The sequence below is a fragment of the Mobula hypostoma genome, chromosome 27 (genome assembly GCF_963921235.1).
Source record: "Mobula hypostoma chromosome 27, sMobHyp1.1, whole genome shotgun sequence".
NCBI classification, from domain to species: Eukaryota; Metazoa; Chordata; class Chondrichthyes; order Myliobatiformes; family Myliobatidae; genus Mobula; species Mobula hypostoma.
The window spans coordinates 7,375,416-7,398,228 of record NC_086123.1 but is presented as its reverse complement, the minus strand read 5'-3'; the positions used below and the strand labels follow the sequence as shown (position 1 = coordinate 7,398,228).

Here is a 22,813-nt window from a genome sequence, read left to right as displayed (position 1 = left end):
CTGTACAATGGGATTTGTGACTTGTGCTTCAGTTCTGAAATTCAACTCTCTGGAAGTCAATAGAATTGAATTTCTGAAGTGGAGCAATGCAAACAGATGTTTTTTTGTGTGTTGTGTGTTTAATTCTGTTCCTTGAGGACAAGCTTCTAGGTGTCATCTCCAGGCAAAGATTCAGAAGGGCTTTAGACTTTAGGTACCCAAAGGGCCATTGTGCAGATCAGAGTTTAGTGACTGACAATATATTGATCTAAACCAATTACCCGCAATAAAACCATAGTAAAGGTCAGTAATCCCAGCTTTGACCCTACTACCAGTACACTGCACAAATGACATGCACATTTTGAAAGCTCCAAAGTTGTTCAAAGCTATATTTTACAACTTCAGTGAGTATCTCTCAAGGATGACATAGCATTTACTTTCTAGATGGATAGCCAAATAGACATCAAAGAATGTCAAGCTGAGGCTATATGAGGTGTTGCTAACCCCCTCACCCTTTGTTTTGAATACCTGCCACCCCTAAAAGTCCCACTCTGAATTTTGCACTTACACGTTAGTCAAACCATTTTTTTCCAGCTGAAGTTAATGAAATAATGTGTGGTCCGCCACAGTCAATCTTGATGCCTACATCATACTGACAGTTCTGTCAATTTCAATATCTCATTGCAATTTGTGTTTATATTTTGGTTTTATGCAACTCTTTAGGGAAAATAATTAAATCTATGGTCTGAAATTTGTGAATGCTGACATTTACCTTTTGTAAGGTTCTCTGTCTTGCCAAGTCTGTAACAAGATTTTCAATCTTAAAAATGTTGAGCTTACTCTGTGTGGTAATTTTATTGTATGAGTTTATACATTTGCCATGAATTCCTGCAAAATATAATGAAGTACTTTACAATGCACGTAATAACTAGGTAGCTTTAAAGGAGATTACATTTGAGGAAAAAGCAGTTAATCTCTTGCTTTCTAGAAAGGAGGAAGAGAGGAGAAGAGAGTGAACAGGAGAGAAAGGGAAAGAAAGAAATGGCTACATTATATCAAAATAACACGATAGAGGCTTCCTGCCCAATTTATTTCTGCTCTTCCTTTCTTGCCAAAAGGAGCATTTGTCAAATTATTCTGTTAAAATGGTACCTTGAAAGTAGGAGGAAATCTGAGAAATATAACAAGTTGTTGGCTGTAGAGGATATTGAAACAGTTTGTATGATATCCTATCTTTCTGAAACCGAAGGACTGATCAATAACAGGCAGCCTTGACTGAGAGCAAGCAAGGGATAATGCATCATTGATAATTTCCTTTGAGGCGTACAAACCTGATGATCAGACCAAGTTCAAACCTAATCTTGAACTTTCCATTTGTCCAGAACAATCTATTGAGATCTTTAATCCCTGTTTTGGAAATGTTCCCGGAAATAGATGAAGGATTGTAATCCGTTTCTGGTAGTCATCAGTGTTCATAAGCTCTTTAACAGCCACAGTCTACTTGCAAAGAGAAACTGTCTACACTTCATTGAAAATGTATGAAACAGTAGTCTTGTGCTATTGCTGTTCTTGTTGTTTGTTGGCATAATTCAACATTGAAAAGAAAGCTGTTTCTCTGGAATGGTGAAGGCTGAGGAGGGGACATCTTAGTTTATAAAATTATGAGAGACGTAGGTAGAGCAGACAGCTAGTACCTTTATCTCAGGGTTGAAATGTCTACCCAGAGGCCAGGCATTTAAGGGGAAAACAGGAAAGTTCAAAGCTGATGTCTGGGACAAGTTTTTTTTAACTCAGAATGGTGGACGTCTGGGTTGCACTACCAGGGATAGTGACGGAGGCAGATATGATAGAGGTTTAAGAATCTCCTAGATGGGCACATAAATATGCAGAGAAACACGGGATATGGTCCATGTACAAGCAGCAGGGATTTGTTTAATTAGGCATTATTAGTTTCATTTCAGCACAACATCATGGCCATAGGGGCTCTACAGTGCTGTAGTGTTTTTATGTTCTACGTTCAATGTAATGAACTAAGGACAAGTAACTAAAGTCATGTGAAAGAGGAAACATCTTTGCTGACCATCAGTAAGTAGGGATGAGTAACTGATTGAGTTCCTCTAGCTGTTTGCTTTTGTGCTTGAGTGTTTCTCTGTTTGACCAGTAGGATGGATTGTAAGCTCTCAACCTTTTACAATGTATATACGTGACAGACAGGGAAAACAAAGCTGACTTTGCCAATGGTGTAAAGATAGATGGGAACATAAGCTGTGAAAATGGCATAAGGAAACCACAAAAGGGTATAGATGGATTAAATGAGTGAGCAAAGATCTGGTAAATGGAGTATAATGGAGGACAAGATGAAATTGTTTCTTTTGACAGGAAAAAATGAAAACAGAAACATATTATTTAAATAGAGCTCTGAAAGGCAGAGGGATCCAAGTGTCCTTGTTCACGATTCACAGAAGATTAAAGTCAAAGTCGAGATTATTGTCATATGCATAAGTACATGTATACACAAGTGCACTGAAAACTTACTTGCAGCAGCACGAAAGGTGATGACATCATGGAAGCAGTATTCGCAAGAAAAACGTAAATCATACATAAATTTTACAAGGAAGAACACTTACAAGAACACAGAACTAAAAAGGTCAATTATAGTGCAAAGTGATCAAAGTAATCACAGTGCTGCAATACTGAGGCTGTGAAGGTTGGTTCAAGAAGTGAATGGTTGAAAGAATATAGCTGTTCTTGAAGCTGGGAGTGTGTGGACTGCAGGGATCTGTACCCCCTCCCTGTCTGATGGTAGAAGTGAGAAGGTGAGAAGTTCCGTGATTGGTGGGATCTTTACCTTCTTAAGGTACCACCTCCTGTAGATACTACCGATGGTGGAGAGGGCTAGGCCATGATGTATCGAGCAAAGTCCACTACTCTGTGCAGCTTCATACATTCCTGCACTTTTGGATTGCCATACCAGATCCTGATGCAACCAGTCTGCAACCAGTGCAACAGTACTTCTGTAGATATTTTTAGAGTGTTCGGGAACAAGCTGAACTTCCTTAACCTCCTAAGAATGTAAAGATACTGACATGTCTTCCTTGTGATGGCATCTATGTTCTAGGTCAGGACAGGTCGTTCAATATGTTAACACCAAGGAATTTAACTCTTTTCACTTCTGATTCCCCCGATGAGTTCTAGAGCTGTTTGTTCTCCTTCCTTTCCTGTAATTTGGAAAGCTACAGAGAGTCCTGATGAAGGGTCTCAGCCCAAAACATCAACTTTTCATTTCCCTCCATTGATGCTGCCTGAGCTGCTGAATTCCCCCATTCTATATGTGTTTTCATTGTTTAACATTGGGGGAATTAAATAGGGAGGTTTCTTTTCTTTACATAGGGCATTGGTAAGACCATGAACTGAAGTATTGTTCTTATTTGAGAAAGGATGTTAATGTATTTGAAGTAGTTCCAAGCAGGTTTATTGCATTACCACCTGTAATGGGTTGTCTTATAAGAAACGGTTGGGTGGGCTGGACTTATATCGTCTGGATATTAGCTAGAGGGGACTTCATTGAACATATAAAATCCTGAACAGGCTTGACAAGGTGTGTGAGGAGACAACATTCCCCCTTATGGGAGAATCTCAAACTGATTGCCACCATTTGAGGGAAAGCGGATGTCCAATTAAGACAGAGATGAGATGAGATGAGATTATTTTTTTAATCTCCCGGAGTGTTGCATGTCTTTGGAATTCTCTTACATGAAGGCCAATGAAAGTTGAGTCATTGAATATTTTCAAGCGAGAAATAGATATAACTTTGATATGTGAGGGGTGAAAATTAGTAGTGAGTACGCAGGAATGTTCAGCTGGGTTACAGTGGGATCAGCCATGATCTTAATAAATGGTGGATCGAGATTGAGTGTTTATGTTCACAGTTGCATTCAAAATGGTGTTCTCTTCCATTCATTAGCAAAAATAAGAGGTTTATGAGACTTTTAATTCCATGAAAAATATTAACACTGAATGGACAATCCTAGATAGGATATGTTAGATAATATTAAAGAAGCACTTTTGGAATAGTTAAACGATGGTACTTTGCAGCATTCAAAGTACTTCCAAAACATCTGCCTCCGACTTCATTTTTATCTCACAGAGCAACTAGTCAGAAATCACCAATTCATATGAACCCAGAAATTTGTATACCTGTTCATTAGCCATTAAAGAAGTGTCCAAATTTTTGTTAATTTTTTTAAAGCCTTGATACTATTTATCATAATGGGAGGTAACAAAACATGTTCAGAACTTGTGAGAAGATCATTAGTTTCAGAAATGGCCTACTTTTATCTTTGGTACAGCTTGGTCCTAGAGGGTTACAAATGTCACCGGATAAACGAGATTTAGGCTACTTGATGTAAAATTGGATTGAATCAATGAGAGACATGCCAGATGGTTGAAACTTGTAAAAAGTGTGTTGTGATAATGAATTGATGTTATGACAGAGAATTATGTGTCACCTACTGGGAGATTAATGAGCAGCATTGATAGATCCTGTAGTAAAGTCTCCTGAAACCTTTGCCATAGAAGAAAATGGAGCAATCTCTTTTTTAATTTTTAGGGCACCACCAAGCATAGTGGGTTGTGCGAAGCTATTACAGCTCAAGGTGTCAGAGTTCAGAGTTCAAATCCAGTGCCGTCTGTAAGGAGTTTGTACGTTCTCCCCATGACCACATGGATTTCCACCAGGTGCTCTGCTTTCCTCCCATAGTCCAAAGGTGCACACTTAGCAGGTCGATTGGTCATTGTAAGCTGTCCTGTGATTAGGCTAATGTTAAATAGGTGAGTTGCTGGGTGATGTGACCCATTGGTCTAAAAGGGCCTATTTCATGTTGTATCTCTAAATAAATAAATAAATAATAAGATAGAGAAAAAATAATGTAAATCAAAAACCCTGCAGATGCTCAAATTCTGAAATAAAAAAAAACAGGCTATACTGGGCACAGTTAGCAGGTAGCAGGCTGGTCCGTATCTGTAGAAATACATACAAGTGTTAACATTTCAGGTTCAAGACTCATTGTCAGAACTGCTGATCATTTTGCCCCTCCGTCAGTAGGTCTTGGACCAGAAGTGTTAATTCCACTTCTCTTTCCATCGATGCAGTCTGACCTCCTGGGTGGTTCCATTTCCTGCTTCTCATTTTTCTTGGAGCAGCTTTGTCACGAAAAAGTATTTGGGAAACATATATTTCTATGAATTTATATAAACAAAACTGAAATTTAGCATCCTGTCATTTTTGTGAGGTCAAGTGTGATCACCTTTATCCAACTACGTTTCCCTGACCTCAAAGGATCTGGCTGTAGTACATTCACGAAGAGGAAGGAGGAACACATGCAAAATGTTGGAGGGGCTCAGCAAGTCAGGCAGCATCTATGGAGAGGAATAAAGAGCAGACATTTTCGACCAAGACCTTTCATCAGGACTGGAAAGGAAAGGGAAAGAAGTCAGTTCCGTGGGGCTTAGTAGTTCAGTCACACGTGGAAGCCAGGAGCTAGACTTGGTTGTCAGAGTCTATTTGAGCCACACACCATTGACAGCAGTTAATAGGTAGTGGGAAACTATCCCCACAACCCCCACCCGCTGGCTATGAAAACCTTAAGGACCTACTCTGGAGTTTAGTCTATCATTATCCTGAAAAGCCGGTGCTTAGCTGCTCATGACTCTCCTCAAAGATTACACCTAACTGAATTCAAAATGCAATTTTATTTTTCCTTTCCTTCCCTTCTGTGTTTAATGCAAGTTTAATTTAAATTAATTGCTATTGTTGCTGTAGCATTTGAACTCCGGGATCGAAGCACAGCTGGTTGTAAAAGTGAATGGAGTCGAAAACTTGTTCATTCCCATTAAGACGGCTCAGTGCATTCTTAGACCCAACTTCAGTGTCTCATTGGAATATCATTTACTGGCCTAATCACTGAGAATGTTGTCAGCTTTTTGATTCTGATTTACAAAATATTAACGACCATCTGCATTTATCAGGTAATGACCAAACTTTACTTCAGGTGAGGTCAATTGTAGGATTCTCTCAGTGAAACAAAACATAAGCTGTAAGGTCTAAAGGCCTCATCTACCTTCTCCATACATCCACTGAAATGCCTTCTTTTGATAATTTGACATCTTTTGTGATACTGTTTATATTTCATAAAATAATCAACTGGTAGAGTTTTCAGTCCCAAAATCGTCGGTTATCTATTTCCTGTGATTGAGTAGAAATCCTCACCTTGAGAGGGTAGACAATCATGATCAAAATCCCATTAATTGGATTGGTTTATTCAGCATGCTGGGCCTTCTGTATGGACTAGAAGGCAAGGTTATCTGCACGGTGTCAATACCACTACTCTGTGAGATAGTGAAAAGGACCACTTACGTGTTCAGTTCTAGTTGCCTCATTACAAGAAGGACATAGAAGCTTTAAAGAGGATGCAGAGGAGGTTTACCAGGATGTGGCCATACGTCGGAAAAATTCAGCAAGCCAGGGTTTTTTCTCTTTGGAGTGAAGGAGGATGAGAGGTGACTTGATAGAGTTCAAAGTTCAAGGTAGTTCGTATATGTCACCATATACAACCCTGCGATCAATTTTCCTGCTGGCATGCTCAGCAAATCTATAGAATAGTATTTATAACAGGATCAGTGAATGATAAGCCAGAGTGCAGAAGACAACAAACTACAAATGCAAATATAAATAAATAGCCATAAATAATGAGAACATGAGAAAACAAGATAAAGAGCCCTTAAAGTGAGGTAACTGGTAATGGGAACAATGCCAATCATATACAGTTGATGGGCAAGTGAGGGTAGTTATCCCCTTTTATTCAAGAGACTGATGGTTGAGGGGTAGTGACTGTTCTTGAACCTGGTGGTGCGAGTCCTAAGGTACAAGAACCTTCTACCTGATGGCAGCAGTGAGACAAGAGCATGGCCTGGGTGGTGGGGATCTCTCATAATGGATGCTGCTTTCCTATGACAGCATTTCCTGTAGATGTGCTCACTGGTTGGGAGGGTTTTACCCATGATGTACTAAACCAAATCCACTATCTATTGAGATAGCATGGCCTGGGTGATGGGGATCACTGGAGGTGGATACTGCTTTCTACGACAGTGTTTCATGTGAACATGCTCAATGGTTGGGGAGGATTTACATGAGACGTTACTGGTCCGAATCCACTACCTTTTGTTGGACTTTTCGTTCAAAGATATTGGTGTTTCCATACCAGGCTGTAATGCAACCATCATCCCCTCGAAACCCAATCAACAAGCTCCAAGACCTTGGCCTCAATACCTCCTTGTGCAACTGGATCCTGGATTCCCTCACCTGTAGACTCCAGTCAGTTTGGACTGGCAACAACATCTCCTCCGCGATTCTCATCTTAGCTTAGCCCCTTGCTCTACTCACTTCACACCTACGACTGTGTGGCTAAGCGAAGCTCTAATACCATATTCAGGTTCGCTGATGACACCACTGTTGTGGGCCAACTCAGAAGTGGTGCTGAGTCAGCATACAGGAGGGAGATTGAGAATTTGGCTGAGTGGTGCCATAACATCAACCTCCCACTCAATGTCAGCAAGACCAAGGATCTGATTGCAGGCTGCAGGAGAGAGAAACCAGAGGTCTGTGAGCCAGCCCTCATCGGAGGATCGGAGGTGGAGAGGGTTAGCAATTTTAAATTCCAGGGCATTACTATTTTAAGAGGGTCTGTCCTGGACCCAGCATGTAGATGTACATGATGTTACAAAGCATAGATGGAGTGGACAGCCAGCACCTTTCTCCCAGGGAGCTGATGGCTAATGTGAGAGGACACACTTCTACAGTGATTGGAGGGGAGTGTAGTGGGATGCCAGAGGTAGGTTTTTACACAGAGAGTACTAAGTATGTGGAGTCCATTACCAGGAATGGTGATGCAGATTAGGGATAATTAAGAGACTTTTACATAGGCACATGGATGCAAGATAAATGGAGGGCTATGCAGGAGGGAAGCGTTGGATTGATTTTGGAGTAGATTAAAAGGTTGGTACAATACTGTGGGCCAAAGGGCCTGTAATGTCCTATGTTCTATGTTTCTAACTTAATCAAAATCAGACTAGTGTTTTATTTAGCTGCTTCATCCATGTGACATTCTTATACATAACCCATGTTAAACAATATCACTTGTGCAAAATGCATTTGTGCACAAGCATCATCTACGTGCAAACACAAAATACTCTGCAGATGCTGGGGTCAAAGCAACACTCACAACACGCTGGAGGAACTCAGCAGGTTGGGCAGCGTCCGTGGAAACGATCAGTCAATGTTTCGGGCCGGAACGTTGACTGATCGCTTCCACGGATGCTGCCTGACCTGCTGAGTTCCTCCAGCGTGTTGTGAGTGTCATCTACATGCAGTAAGGAAGCATGCTTTCACATGGCACAAGAGACCTGCTGCTGTAGTTACTAGCCTAGATTGGCCTATGTCTATGGACCCCAATGTGTAGATCCTCCAACAGATAGCCCCTCATTAAGCCTTTTCTTTCTCCTCTGGTTCAACTTCTTGACTTCTCACCGAGGATCCCCTTTCAGCACAATCCCCTTAACCCCACCCCCCAGTCTAACCTTTGACTACATGCCTAAAGAGGTTCCCAATTCAAACGTGACTGCAATGTGACACCAATCACTTCTTCCTGCCCCGATGCTCCTGAAGACCTGATGTTCTCAGCCCTCTCACGATTGCTTCCACTCATCACACTACAGTGGACATCTTAGATGGAAGAACTTAATTTCCAGTTAGGCCATCCCTGTGCTTCCTGCCAACACCTGGCCGTTTTTTGTCATCCTTTACCGAGGTCAAAATAAATTCACGGCAAATATCTTGGCATGGGTGTTGTCAGAAACCTTGATTCCAAAGGGATCAGCCTGAAGTGCCAACCCATGGGTAGAATTAGCATGAATGATGAGCATGACACTGTGAAAATTGATATTTACTAAGCAAACAAGAGTAGTGTTAAATATATTTTCCACAGGATCTGTTCATACCCCTTAACTATTTATGATTTCTTCCAATGTGTGTCTTAATTGAAATAACTATTATAAATTGGTTACAATGTAATTGCCAAAAGTTAATTCTAATTGTTGAAACTGAGTGATTTATGTTCTTTGATTTTCTTCGAAATACAAGATTCACCTTTTGATCTATTGCCTTGATTTGGCCACATTGTGCATGGGCTTGGAAGCCTAGAGTTCTACATAGGACTGAGAAATGCTTACAACTAGGTATCTTGCAGGATGCTGCCAACCTTTGTTTTAGATTTTCACCTTTTGCTATCCAGTGCTCTAATAAACACTTTAGAAAGCTTGGCTTCTCTTTCAGCTAAGGAAATCAAACATTATTTTCTAATCACCCAAGCCTGTACAGTGATACTGCCTACTTCTCCTTTGAAAGACGCACGGTTCGGTTCACCTCTGCCTTTTGCTTACAGCCAGTGTGAGTAATCTCCAGATTGTGTTTGGGAATTCCAAGGATTTCACAATGGCGCCTGGTTTACTGAGCAGGACAGCTGGGAAGAGTGACCTTATTTGTCACATTTGCTGTTTCCTCAAGCAAGAGCTATTATATTACAGCGGAATGTATAGCGTTAGAAATCAAATGTGGTCAGCCTCCTTTTATACTTTCTGTTGTGTCTGCTAATTTGGATAGCCACGTTCCACTTAAAAGTATATCACATTGTTTCAAATTAATTGATCTTGACATATAATCAGTTTGTTGGAAAGATGCAGTAATGAGCACCACAATTAACAAGCAGTAATTTCAAAGTGAAACTAGCCTAATTTAGAGAGTTGTAAAAGTAATGGTTTTGAGTCACAGTGACAATGAGTCTGCCAAGATTCTTGAGTGGAAAAGCAACCAAATATTGGTATGGATCCTGAGTAAAATAGTATACACTGCATTGACTTTTAAATGCCCTCTGAAATGGTCTCATAAGCTATTCAGTTCAAGGACAGTTAGGGACAGGGAGCAAATACAGGTTTTTCCAGAGATATCCAAATCAGAAATAAATGAATATATTAAGAAATGAGATATTTTTGAATGAAACTATAAATGCTATGTATGTGCCTATTCTTTTTAATATCCTGCATGCTGCTTTAAAAAAATTTCTTTTAATGGCACATAAATTCCAGGTTATTGTTCAACTCTAAAAGGAATAGCAACTTTATTGTCATAGTCCCTACTGTCTAAAAGTTATAACCTTCATTCAAGCAAGCAGGATAACAACATAAATATAAAAGATTCTGCAGATGCTGGAAATCCAGAGCAACACATGGAGGAACTCAGCAAGTCAGCCAGCATCTATGGATGGTATAAATAGTTGGTGTCTCTTGAGTCCTGAAGAAGGGTCTCGGCCCAAAGTGCCAACTGTTTATTCCCCTCCATAGATGCTGCCTGACCTGCTGAGTTTCTCTAGCATTTTACGTGAAGTAGTATAACAATGCCTTTAATAATCTTCAGCATGATGGCATTGTGGCTGTGTGGCTGGTGGCAGCCACAAGTCCAGGGGCTAGCTGTCATCTCAACTCACCAATAGCATTCTGAGGAAGAGCAGAAGAAGTTTGGGAGAGGAGGGAGCAGGAAGAGTGGATAGGAGTTTTTATATTTGATATTTGATTGTGTGCTTTGCTTGGGCTAGGCTCTAAGGCAGAAAGAACAGAAACACTGACACTCAGTCTTGTAACATGAAGCAAAGTTATTACTGAACAGTGAGCCCATGATGATTTGAGGGGGAGGGAGTTCACTTTGCAGTGCCACAGATAGATAGTGTAGCATGGTGTGATCCTGTCATTCATGTATTTGACCACTGCTGGCTGTGAATTATTATCTAAGCAAGGAGTAACTCACCAGGTGCAATTATATTGATGGATATGTTTGAACAAGATTTAATAATGAATAAAACATTTGTTCAAATTCCCTGTTATCCAGCTCAACCCTGTGATCCATGTTGTATATGGAATGGTAAATGGTCGGACAAGAGCTCCTTGCTACAGTTAGCCCATGTCTTGGGCCTTTGCCCATCACTGCCAAGAAGTCCAGGGGAGAAGAAATAAAGGGCTTCCCATCCTAATGTCTATCTCACTATGTGCTCACTGCTGCCTCTCTGCACCAGAGTACAAGCCAGAGCAAACAAGAGAAATTTCAGTTTGCTTCGCTCCTGCGCTGAGCTGGTCTGGTAGTGAGCTAGCCTTATCTCGAGAAACAATGAGGACTAGAATGAGCACAAATACGTCCCAGATTTAGAAAGGATTCCTGTGCATGAAAGATGCTTGTGCGAATGAAAAACATGGGCAACTGGAAGCTCACTGTGAAACACCGTCACTTAAGCACAATGAAGTGCCACTCACGTCAAGAATAGGTAGGGGGTGAGTGGCACTGTGGATCCATCATCAGAACCCTAGGCAGATTCAATATTTACATAATCATGCTTTCACAAGCAAAATATTCAAAAGCAGTGTAAATGGTGTATCACTGAAGATGTTGTACTTTATAATACAGGGGATGGATAGTTATCATGATCTAAACTACCATTCACTCACTCACTCTGTGTTAAAACCATCTTTGCTTTGATCCCCATTCCAACCTGCATTTCTTGACATGGTTCTCAAGCCATGAGTGATTGCTTCCGCCAGTCAGCACACTGAGTTTCGTATTGATGTTAAGAGAATGAGAACTAAAAGTAATTTGTGCCATATAAGAAGAGTACGTGAACAGTCAATGTGCTTTCCTCCTGTTGCACTCCAATCTAGAAATTTTGTTTACATTTTCTTTCTAATACTGCACTCGAAATGAATAAGGGAAAGGTGGGTATTGTCACTAAATTTACCATTAAAGGCAAACAGGAATAGACAATGTAATTTTTTAAAATGTTGTTTAAAAGCAAAAGGAATTATATTGCAGTATGAATATGTGCGGGACATTGGCTGATGTAAATTATAAAGTGAATCCCTGCCTCTTTTATTTAAAATGTTCCACTTCTAGAACCCGAGGCCATATCATATTCTGTGTCAGCCAGGTTTGATTTTTTTTTTAATTTACACATTTATAATGCAAACACTTTTAGGAGTTGTAGTTTAATAATCTTCATTTGATTTTTTAAAATTCTTTAAAAAATGCAATTTTTACAGAAGACTTCCCCCAAACACATAGGAACTCACAGATATTAGTTCTGTCCAGTTAATCATCACATGATTAGTACTATAGATTGATAATAAAGCAGGTCAAGACATGTACACCATAGGTAATTGGATCCACCCATAATCTGCCTTATTCATTACACACCCCGTGACAAAAAATCCCACATTAACCACTTACCAAGTAGTTTGATTCCAGAAGTGGAAAGTTTAATCCTTCACAGCTAACAACCCTTGCTTTTCTTGCACTCTCAAGTAAATGGTGGCAATATTAGGAAATCTAGAGACTTAAATTGCTAATTTGATTTAGTCAGAGGGGAGACGTTCTTAATACAAGGAATACTTAAAGCACCTAATCAATTTGCTCTTCTATTTCATTAGCCAGAGGAGACCAATAGTTTTCCAAATTGCCTCCACCTTTGCACATCCTTTATATCATTGACACCAAAGTAAATATACATGGAACTTGGAGAAGTCAAAACACCCCAACAGACCACTAGACCCAATGTGCTTTCTCTTTCCACAAAACAAATAGATTTTACCAAGTTTATCTATTTTGAAATTATCTTTATTGCATCTCCACTATCCATACCTAATCTTAAATGTAACTCAGCTTGCTGCTTCAGCAACTAACAACAACCTCCAACCTCATTAACCTCTGTGTAGAGTGCTTCATTGATCTAAATCATTTTCACCTAACCCTATATTTATGGCACTTCATTCTAGTCTTCTCCACTACTGGAAATTGACTGCTCCTTTCCATTATGCCCGATCCTTCCATGATTGTAAATATTTCTATCAAAAATGGTTTTGATAAAAATAAATATTTATTTGCCCTCATTTTTAGAAGTCTCATTTTATTCTGGATATGCAAACTCTGAGGCTGTACAGTCCTCAGCATCAGAGATTAGTTTGAAAAATGCTTCCTGAATTTAATTTTCACCTGCTTAATGTTGATTCTAAACACTGTATCCCTTTAAGAAGATTCATCTGCTGGCACAGAATCTCTTTACTCCCTCCCAATATTATGTTAATTGCCTGTCACATCAACAGAACCTTAAGATTCCAAGAATTAAATTTGCACAAGATTCGTGGTATTGCAAAGTAGCTGATGATTGCCAACAAAACATTCCTCTCAACCTTATTGATGTATTAGCTGAGATCTCCAACTCTCGTCTTATCCAATTCAGAATAAATTCACTTCTATGAGCCTCTCTTCACAATAATGCATTCATCGTTCCTTGCATCCTGGGATTGTTAATACATTTCTTTTTTCTGACATTATTAAAATAATCCTTTGAAGGACTTGCAAGCATCAGATTTAGTGATCTAATATTGATAGAATGATAACAAATTGCACTCCAATATCAGACAGTCATAACTGTTTCAACCAATGGACACAGGTGATAGTCAAAACCAGCTTTTCCTTTCTCCTCCTGTGCTCATTTCAACCTGCCTGGTTGTCAGCGTATCCCTGAAATGCTTAAAATGGAATCTTAGGACTCTTCCATGTCTGATTGGGAACACACACATGTCAGCAGACATTTTTCTTTAAAAGGATTCATTGAACTAACTATTGCTCTAGTGGCAATGCAACAGGTTTATGGCCACTTTTATCAAAATCATCTTTTCATTTCCAGTTATTTAAAAGATCCAAATTTATGCTGCCCAAGCTGCCAGAAAGCAGTCAGAGCCTGTCTTATCTCAATTACTCGTCTAATACATAACTATTACACTGAAGTGCCTAATAAGGAGAAACTTTGTAAAAATTCCCCTAAAACCATAAATCAATTACAGACTTCATCTCTGCTGATTGGGTTACATCATCGAATAATTCCTACCAAATTATGAGCCATTACTGCTTTTAGCTTCCCGGTAATTGCTGCATATAACATTGGTGACTTCTAAATGAATGTTGGCACGATTCTCTTAATCATATTCTCCACCCCTGTGTCTCTTGTTACTCTGAATGTTGCTCAAGATTGCAGAATCCCATCCATCATCCCTCCCTCACCCACCATTCCTCCCTCACCCCATAATACGGTCAGTTGGCAATCTCGGAATTTCATATTTCATTATCCCTTAAAGTAGTCAAAACATTTATCCTCTCATTTTACCTCGGTTTAAGTTAAATAACCTACATTACTATGACCTTCTAATTTTTGTTCCTCATCACAGCTTCTCTCAGAAATTATAAGTTTGTCCTTTCAGAGGTCCAAGCAGGTTTTCACAGGTGTAGAATTATATTTGTTGTAAAATTATTATCATACTTAAAGCTTTTCTGTGAATGTGTAAAGATGCTATTGGAAAGTTAGCTCACTCACTTCTAGAATAATTTTATTGATCATGGACATTGTTAACTTAACAAACTGAATTGTATAGTGATTACTTGTCACCCTCTATCAGATTACAAATCCATTCTGAACATATAAAAGTACTCAATTAAATTTGCCTGAGTGTCAAGTACCCTGTGTTGAGTTGGAAGTGATCAGAAACAGTACCGTAGCTATAGAACTACAGCTCCTAAAATGGCATGTGGCTTGCATATATTCTGCATATGTTAATCATTGAGTTTTAGAACCACCTCTTGATTCTTAGAATGTGAGTTCATTAAATTTATCAGAACAGAGATGAAACTGGCAACATATTGTTTCCCTCCTGGGTTCTGATAGCAGTGAGTGGATAGTTAACTTCAGTTTTATCCAAAATTAAATGCTACAAAAATCCCACACAAATGTTACCTGGGTTGCTCAGTCAACCAAGTCAACCTGTTACTATTTCTACGTGAACTTATTTGAAATGTACTTTACAAGTGACAGTGTTAAATCAGGTCCTTAAACCATGTTGAGGGAACGTGGAGGCCAGTGAACCATTCCCAGAGCAAATGAGTTCCTTTGAAATCTGTTGCTTGAAAACTCTGCAAGTCATTGTTAAGGTTTTACCAACAAGACTATGAAAAATTGTGAAATATGGCTGACGAACCTAATTTAGATTTTTTAAAAGCTAATACACCCAAACAATTGAAATAGATTTAAAGCAAAAAAGAAATCAATAGTAAAAAAAAGGAGGGATTGGACAGGGTTTTGTGTCTTTTTTCTTGTCATTTGAGACTCTAATGATGCACTTATGTTGCCCGCTCTTCCCTTTTTCTTACACCTTACCTACTTAAGGAGGAATTCTTGATTGGTAAGTCGATGCTACCCGCAGACTAGGGATTTATTATAGGTCGCTGGAGAGAATAGATTTCTTCTGCAGGAAACACAACAAAGCTGTACCTATCAGAGGGGCTTTTTTAGTTAAAGTAATGGTCTATTTGTTTTGCGATTTTATTTTATACATAAACCTCATTTTGTGATGTTTGTTCATTGTCCTTTTTAATGCCACGCTTTACTGGGGCCTATTGGTTTTCTCCTTTTAATGCAGTATGTAGTTCTGTACGCACATCTTATTTTACTTCCTTCACATCCTACTTATCATTTCTTGTGTTTCCTTTTATATAATTTGAAAAAAAAAGCTTATTTCTTTTTCCTCTCTCCTACCATTCTTCTTTGATTATCACATCGTTCGCATGCTTTTTTTAAAACAAAAAAAAAGAAAAAAATGCATGATGTCTAACTCTACGAGTTTTCATGTTGGAAAAATTTTCTTTTGTGTTTGGGGGTTAGGTGCCTTTAACAGTAGAGAGTGCATCATACAGGCAGAATACTGTCCCATCAACACTGTGCCACGTAACAGCACAATGTTTCTGTTTGCAGATATACAAGTCAGGTTCTTCTGGACACAAGTTTGTGAAGGAAGAATACAGCAAGCCTGATAATGTGCCCAGCCAGAATGGAACTTATCAAGATTATGATTCAGGCAACGATACCGCTTCACCCCCATCAACCAAAGCTCCCTCATCCAGATCGCAAACCAAGGAAGAGAAGGGGCAGACTCTCAACCACCACGCGGAGTTAGGCCACCAGACGCTCTCTCCGGGCAAACTGAAGCTTGGTGAAGCCGAGCCTAGTTCAGATTCAGGGAACTCGTTGACAAGCTGCTCCTCTCCGTGCAAAGTTGTGGCCTCATCTCCAAGTGCATCTCCAGCTTATCAGCAGGACAAAGGGACTAGGAGGTAGGTCCTTCCAATCTCAGGAAAGATCTGTAAGAAGTGGAGCTGGCTTAAAGAGGCTTCAAGGTCATTCAACACTGGGCAGTGTATAAATCATGCAATCTGAAAGCCCACCTACCTTTTGGCTAATGGTAGCAGATCGTCCAAACACCTTCTTTGCCTCCACTCCACCCCACAATGGTGCAGGAAGGAGAAAAAATGTGATGTTGCTCCTACTCTTTCTCCAGCCCTTCACTGGGTGGCTAACTCTGAAGTCACATCCTTGTGAGTTTATAATCACTAAGTGTTTGCAAGTGTTGCATGTGATAAAACATACCTATGGTGCTGTTAGAAAGGGAGTTCTAGGATTTCAATCTATCTTCAATGAAAAACTATTCACAGGTTTCCAAATCAGGATGATGCAAGGCTTGGAGGGTTCCCCTGTGTCCATTACCACTATCCTAGATGACAGAGGTCATGGATTTCAGAACTTGTGTCAAAGAAGCCACATTGGGTTACTGCCTTCCATGTTAATGATCATCCTGTGCCAGTGGTGGAAGGGGGAGATGCTGAAGGTGGTGAAGGATTGGCTGCCAATCAAGCTGAAGGTATTGTCCCAGATGGTGTTGAGTTTGTTGAGCATAGCTGGAGCTCCTCACCAGGACGAGTTGAGACATTCCTGACTTGCAGCTTATGGATGATGGAGAACTGGGGAGTTTATGACTCATTATTTTCCACCAGACACCCAACACCTAATGTATCCTTGCAGCTTCAGTATTTATATGGCAGTTTGGTTTCTGGCCATTGGTGACTCCCAAGATACCAGATTATTGAATTTAAAGGGATGGAGCTTAAACTCTGTCCCAAGGCAGGGGTCATAGCTCAGCACTACTTGTCGCTTATCAGCCCATGCCTGAAGTTGTTGGCAGCTTGTCCCCTGCAGGCATGAACTGCTTCATTTGTTGAGGAACTGCAAATAAATCTGAACATTGCACAATTATCAAACATCCTTAAAAGTCCTATGATGGAAGAGGAAGGTCACTGATGAAGCCTCAGAAGATGACTGGTCCCTGAAAAACTCCTGCAGTTATGTTTTGTGGAAAAGATGATGGGTCTCCAAAACCACAAGCTTTTTATTTTACTTTATGACACTATCGTTTTAAGAGTTTTACCCCAGACCGAAATTAAGGCTTCGGGAGGTTGTATTTTACCAACTGTGTCCTTTAGCATTAACTGTAGTCATTCTCATTTAGTTATAAAGGCATTTTTTTTAGGATAAGACCCAGCAATGTCAGGGATTAAATGTATCAATGTCGGTGAGGAAATTAGTTAATTCATCCTTGGTAGGACTGACCAGTGACCTTAACTTTTTCTTGATGGAGAGTCAACATATTTCTGATATTCCTAGTGTTATGCTTGAAGAACATTTCTTCGTGAGGTAAAATGATAGGTTTGAGTTCTGGTCTTTAGAAGAAATATCCTTGATGGGCTATTTTGCCTTCTATTATTATTTTTCAGTTCTTTATGGAAATCAAGAAATTATAGTGGTGCCTTGTCCATTCAAATTTACACCAGTATCATTCTCATTCATTTCAGGGAAATATCTTCCCCACACAACTGGCCAACAACCTCTGAGAAAAAGAAAAGTCCTTCCCCGTCACCTACCTGGAGTTCACCTGGGAGACATCGCTCAAGAAGTGAATCCCCGAGCAGCCGAGGGCGAGGCAGGAGCTCCCGCAGCTACAGCCGTTCTTCCCGCTCACGCTCTCCCGAGTACAAGTCAACCACAAAATATTCCAGAAGCAGGTCACACTCTTCGGGGAAAAGGTTTGTCCAAGAACCCACTGAGGGAGAACAGATGAGACTACCTTGATGGAACTGGAAATTTAGACAGTTATCGTTAGTGACACTCTCCGCTGTAACTCTGATAGTTCAGATCACATCCCAGTGTCTTGGACACGTAAACCAAGTTGTATTTCAAGGGGAGGGGTGCTAACTGTTGGAGATACACAGAAAGAGGCACAATCTGGAGATACGATCTGTCATTATAGATGAAAATTCTGTTATAGAAAGAACAGGGGAGTTCATCGTGCCCTTCCAGTGCTTTGACCTCATCCCCCTAACCTGAAGGAAAATCGTTTTACATATACTATCCATGGGGAATTCTTTTCAATCTCCCTGATGCCTACATGGGTTTCCTCCAGATTCTCTGTTGCTTCTCACATCCCAAAGTTATGCGGGACACTTTGTAATTAGGTCAATGTGTGTGATTACAGACGCACACTGTGTATGTATGACACACAAGTGTATGGGTGAGTGGTAGAATCTGGCAGAAGTTATGGGACCGTGTGGAGAGTAAACTTGGATTTGTGTAAATGGATAGAGGCTAAGGATGTGCTGTGCCACAATGGTTCTATGATACCTTTGGGCAGATCTTTCGTTTTTAAAGCTCCACCACCTTGTAAACACCTTAGTCCCTTCAACAGCTTGGGACTGAAGTGTGGAGGTCGGTGTAGCCTTCTACGCTGGTTATGTTCCAGCCCAGGAATGGCAGTCCTGTGACGCATGTACTGCACCAGTGCCCTTCTCAGGGGTAAGGCACGTCCTAATCTTTCCCAGCACTTCATCCAGGAAGCCTGGATGGTTCATGAAAAGAAGCCCCACTGAAACCAAAACAGGAACACAAAGCCAAGCAGGCATCCTCCTTTGATTTAATTCAGGTCGATTAAATGTATTTATTAGGCTTTTGGGATTGTTTTAAAATACTGTAGATCTATCAAACAATTTTAATTGTGCTAAATAGTATTTTTACTGCCTTTTCATATTGCCCACTATGTTTGTGAATATCTGTGTCATCTATAAACATTCAAGCTCAAAGAGAGCGTTAACAACTGCTGATAAAACTGTGCCGGAGGGAACACTATTCTGAGAAGCCTTCGGCTACTCTGGACTTAATACTGTGGCCATTGTCCTAGAGGAACACCACACCCAAGAGCACATTTGAAGAAGGAACATGAATTTGGACAGTCAGAGACCTTGGGTCAGTCAATATAAAACCCAGCCCTTACTGCACTAACCTAATCATAATCTCTTTACAAAGTTCTGACGAGTATTCATAATATATTCCACAAGCTTTATGTGGAACTGTGTAATGTCCTTTAAGATTCCCTCAGTACCAGCAGTATTCCATAAAAGACAGTGAATGCTTTAAAGCAGAGGATCTTTGCTCTCTTGCTGTGGAACTGTTCATAATTAAGTGATAAGAAGTGTAAAAAAGGAAATCGTGTCATACCCAATCAATTTTACAACACTCTTTCCGCTCCATCAGCACAGCGATTATCTTCTCATTCAGCCACGCAGCATAGATTCTGATCAAGCTGCCTCACTGAACTAGTCCTATTTGCCTGCATTTGGCCCATATCCCTCTAACTTTTTCCTATCCATGAACCTGTCCAAGCAGTAAAATTGTATCTACCCCTGCCACTTTCTCTGGCAGCTTGTTCCATATACCCACCAAACCCTTTGTGAAAAAGTTGCCCCTCATATCCCCTTTAAATCTTTCCCCTCTCATCTTAAACCTAAGCCCCACACATCAAAGTTGCTAGTGAACGCAGCAGGTCGGGCAGCATCTCTAGGAAGAGGTACAGTCGACGTTTCAGGCTGGGAACATCAACTGTACCTCTTCCTAGAGATGCTGCCTGACCTGCTGCGTTCACCAGCAACTTTGATGTGTGTTGCTTGAATTTCCATCATCTGCAGAATTCCTCGTGTTTGCGTTAAACCTAAGCCCTCTGGTTTTACATCTTCCTTTTCAGGGAGGAAAAGACTGACGTCATTCACCTTATCTATGCTCGTCATGAATTTATAAACCCCCATAAGGTCACCCCCCTCAGGCATCTTTGCTCCAGGGAAACATGCTGAGCCTATCTAGTCTCTCCTTAAAACTCAAACACACAATATTCCAGGTGGGATCTCGCCAATATCTAATGCATTCATTCAGGGGATATGGATGTTACTGGCACTGCCAGCAGTTATTGTACTCCTATAGTTCCCTTATCGGTTAGCGGTCAGCTACAAATCCGAGACATTAATGGGTCTGAAGATCCTTGTAAGTCAGACTAGGTAAGACCAGCAAACTTCCTTCCCTGAAGGACATTAATAGACCATTTGGCTGTTTATGACAGCCTAGTAGTTTCTTGGCTATTGTTACGAAGACGTCATTTTTTTTTTAAATTTCAGATTTCTTCAGTTATTATACTAGAAATCCCCTAGTTCCACTCATTCAAAGGTCCATAACTCTGGCAGCCAATACAATTTGTCGGCAGCCTTTGGTGCTGTGCCCATTTGCTTCCATTCCACTTCTAGATCTTCTGTAAATTCTACCACAGAAGGTGGCTAAAGGAGCGAGCAGTTGGGCAGTTGGGAAGGTAATACGTTCCTTCAGCTTCTGACACTGAGCTTGTATGCTTCTGAACGTAGGGGGTTCTTGATGCTGTTCTCAACGCTCTCTCTAAATTTTGAGACAGTGTGGAGATTACATTTTTTCAAGAAGGGTTACAGAACATTATTGAATTGCTTACTTCATCCCTCTGGAAATTTGCCATGACGAAGTTGCTTTGGGGCTCTGGGGTTAGACTTCTGAATGGAAGGCTGCACCTGCAGGCTGAGAACAGTGAGAACAGTTCTTGCTGTTCAGGGTCAGGAGAGAGGGTGGGGATTTAAATGTGACAGCTTTGGGAGGGAAATATTAAACTTTCTCATGATACACAAATGTGTATACCCATGTGTATTGAATATTACGGCTCCCATTTCCCATTGTTTTTTCTCCCCACCTATATCACCATGGCTTTGGCTAGTGACTCATCAGTAAAAGTATGAGTTCCCTCAGGTCTCTTCTGAATGACTCTGCAAATCTACAATCTGCGTTGTGGTGCTGGATATTGTAACACATGCAGGACATCAGTTTCAATCCCTGGGTGCAGTCGACAGGAATCATTTCATCAACTTAAATTTCAAATTGAGCTATTGAATTGTGTTTGATACCCAAGTCACGTTAAAACTTGATAACTGTAGTCGGACATAACGTACAGTATGCTGGACCAAGAATCGAGGGCTGTTACTTTGTGCTTGCCCAGGTCTTCTTCGCGCTCTCCGAGTTATTCACCTCGGTCTAGGAGGAGAAGCCCAGGAAGCAGTAGCTCCCGATCGCGACATAGCCCAAGCTATTCAAGATACAGCCCAGAGAGGTAATGGAGTAAGGGCCTGCTTTATGGGTCTGATCTCACTGTGCACAGCTTTACATAACAAGGGAGTGTGTGGGAATGGGCCAGTTTGTCAGCGTTGGGAAAATTATTCAAGCTGCTGATGGTTTCCCCATCATCTTCGCCAAATACCTGATGTGCAACTGATCATATTGTGTTCTCTCCAAACTTAGAATGCAGGTGTGTGGAAATCTGAATTGATAGTTGCAACTTGCTTCTGCAGAAAAGCAAAGGGCTCTGGACCTTTGTGATTTTGTAAATTATGTGATAGGCAGAAATTCAGTTTTAATTCACATCAAATAATTGTTAACAATTACTGAGTCTATATCACTAAAGGAAGATTACATAGTCAGAAGAGGACAAATGCCAGAGTGGATTGGAACTGTCCGATTTTGCATAGTGAATCTATATATCATTTCCATACCTTATAAGAAATAAATATCAATATTTAATAAGAGAAACCTCTTTTGAACCTGTTGCACAAGTAGTACAGTTAAAATCACTACCAAAATCCTCAACTCCAATTAATCCCTGAGTAACATCTGGCATTCCACACAACACCCTCAATTCCATTGTCATAGCCGTTTCAGCTTCCAATAATTTCAAATAACCCAACAATGAATGTTCCAGTGCAATGGTGCCTGGAATTCTTCAGGCTCACTGTGGATTTTTATTATTCACAAGCCGATTGCTGTTCTGACTGAGGTTGTAAAATGCCATTGTTAATGCCGGGCATGAAGCAATATTGTGTACTCATTATTGCTAAGCTGTGTTGTATCTCATTTTAAATGCTACACGTTCCGTATTCAAATGTGGGCCACTGTCAGTAGCTATCTGAGTGCATATATATATTCCTGTGCAGTCATTTCAATTCTCCATTTCACAAGACAGGTTCTCTTTTTTTAGGTGCCCGGTTATAAACCATTGCAACTCTAGAGAGCACATGGGAAAACTGGACAGGGAGAATTGTACCAGCAAAACACCCTGACCACTGTGCTTCATGTTTATGCTGGGAAAAAGAAGTAAATCTTACCCAAACTACTAATCATTAACACAGGAGTATAGGAACAGTGGGACAATAGTTTGCCTGTTCCCTTCACCCCAGTAATTGTCCTGCATGACAGAATAATAATGGAGAGTTTCTTTAAAGATAGCAATCAGTCATTATCACTGAATCTACACCCTGGCCCAGAAATACATCAAGAAAACTCCCATTAGTGGAATTTGAGAGCCATCACATTGCCAACATGTGTTCCACCCTCTGTACCATTCAGTATGTCTCAGG

At 40.4% G+C, this 22,813-nt stretch overlaps 1 protein-coding gene across 1 annotated transcript in view; it reads left to right on the top strand.

Annotated features, from left to right (window-relative positions):
- The window catches only part of srrm4 (serine/arginine repetitive matrix 4), a 346,727-nt gene that overhangs the window by 316,946 nt on the left and 6,968 nt on the right, over nucleotides 1–22,813 (top strand). Inside the window, exons 9-11 of the mRNA XM_063034245.1 lie at nucleotides 15,933–16,291; nucleotides 17,864–18,094; nucleotides 21,403–21,513. Of these exons, the coding sequence (XP_062890315.1) occupies nucleotides 15,933–16,291; nucleotides 17,864–18,094; nucleotides 21,403–21,513 (701 nt within the window). The remainder of the gene's footprint in view (nucleotides 1–15,932; nucleotides 16,292–17,863; nucleotides 18,095–21,402; nucleotides 21,514–22,813) is intronic.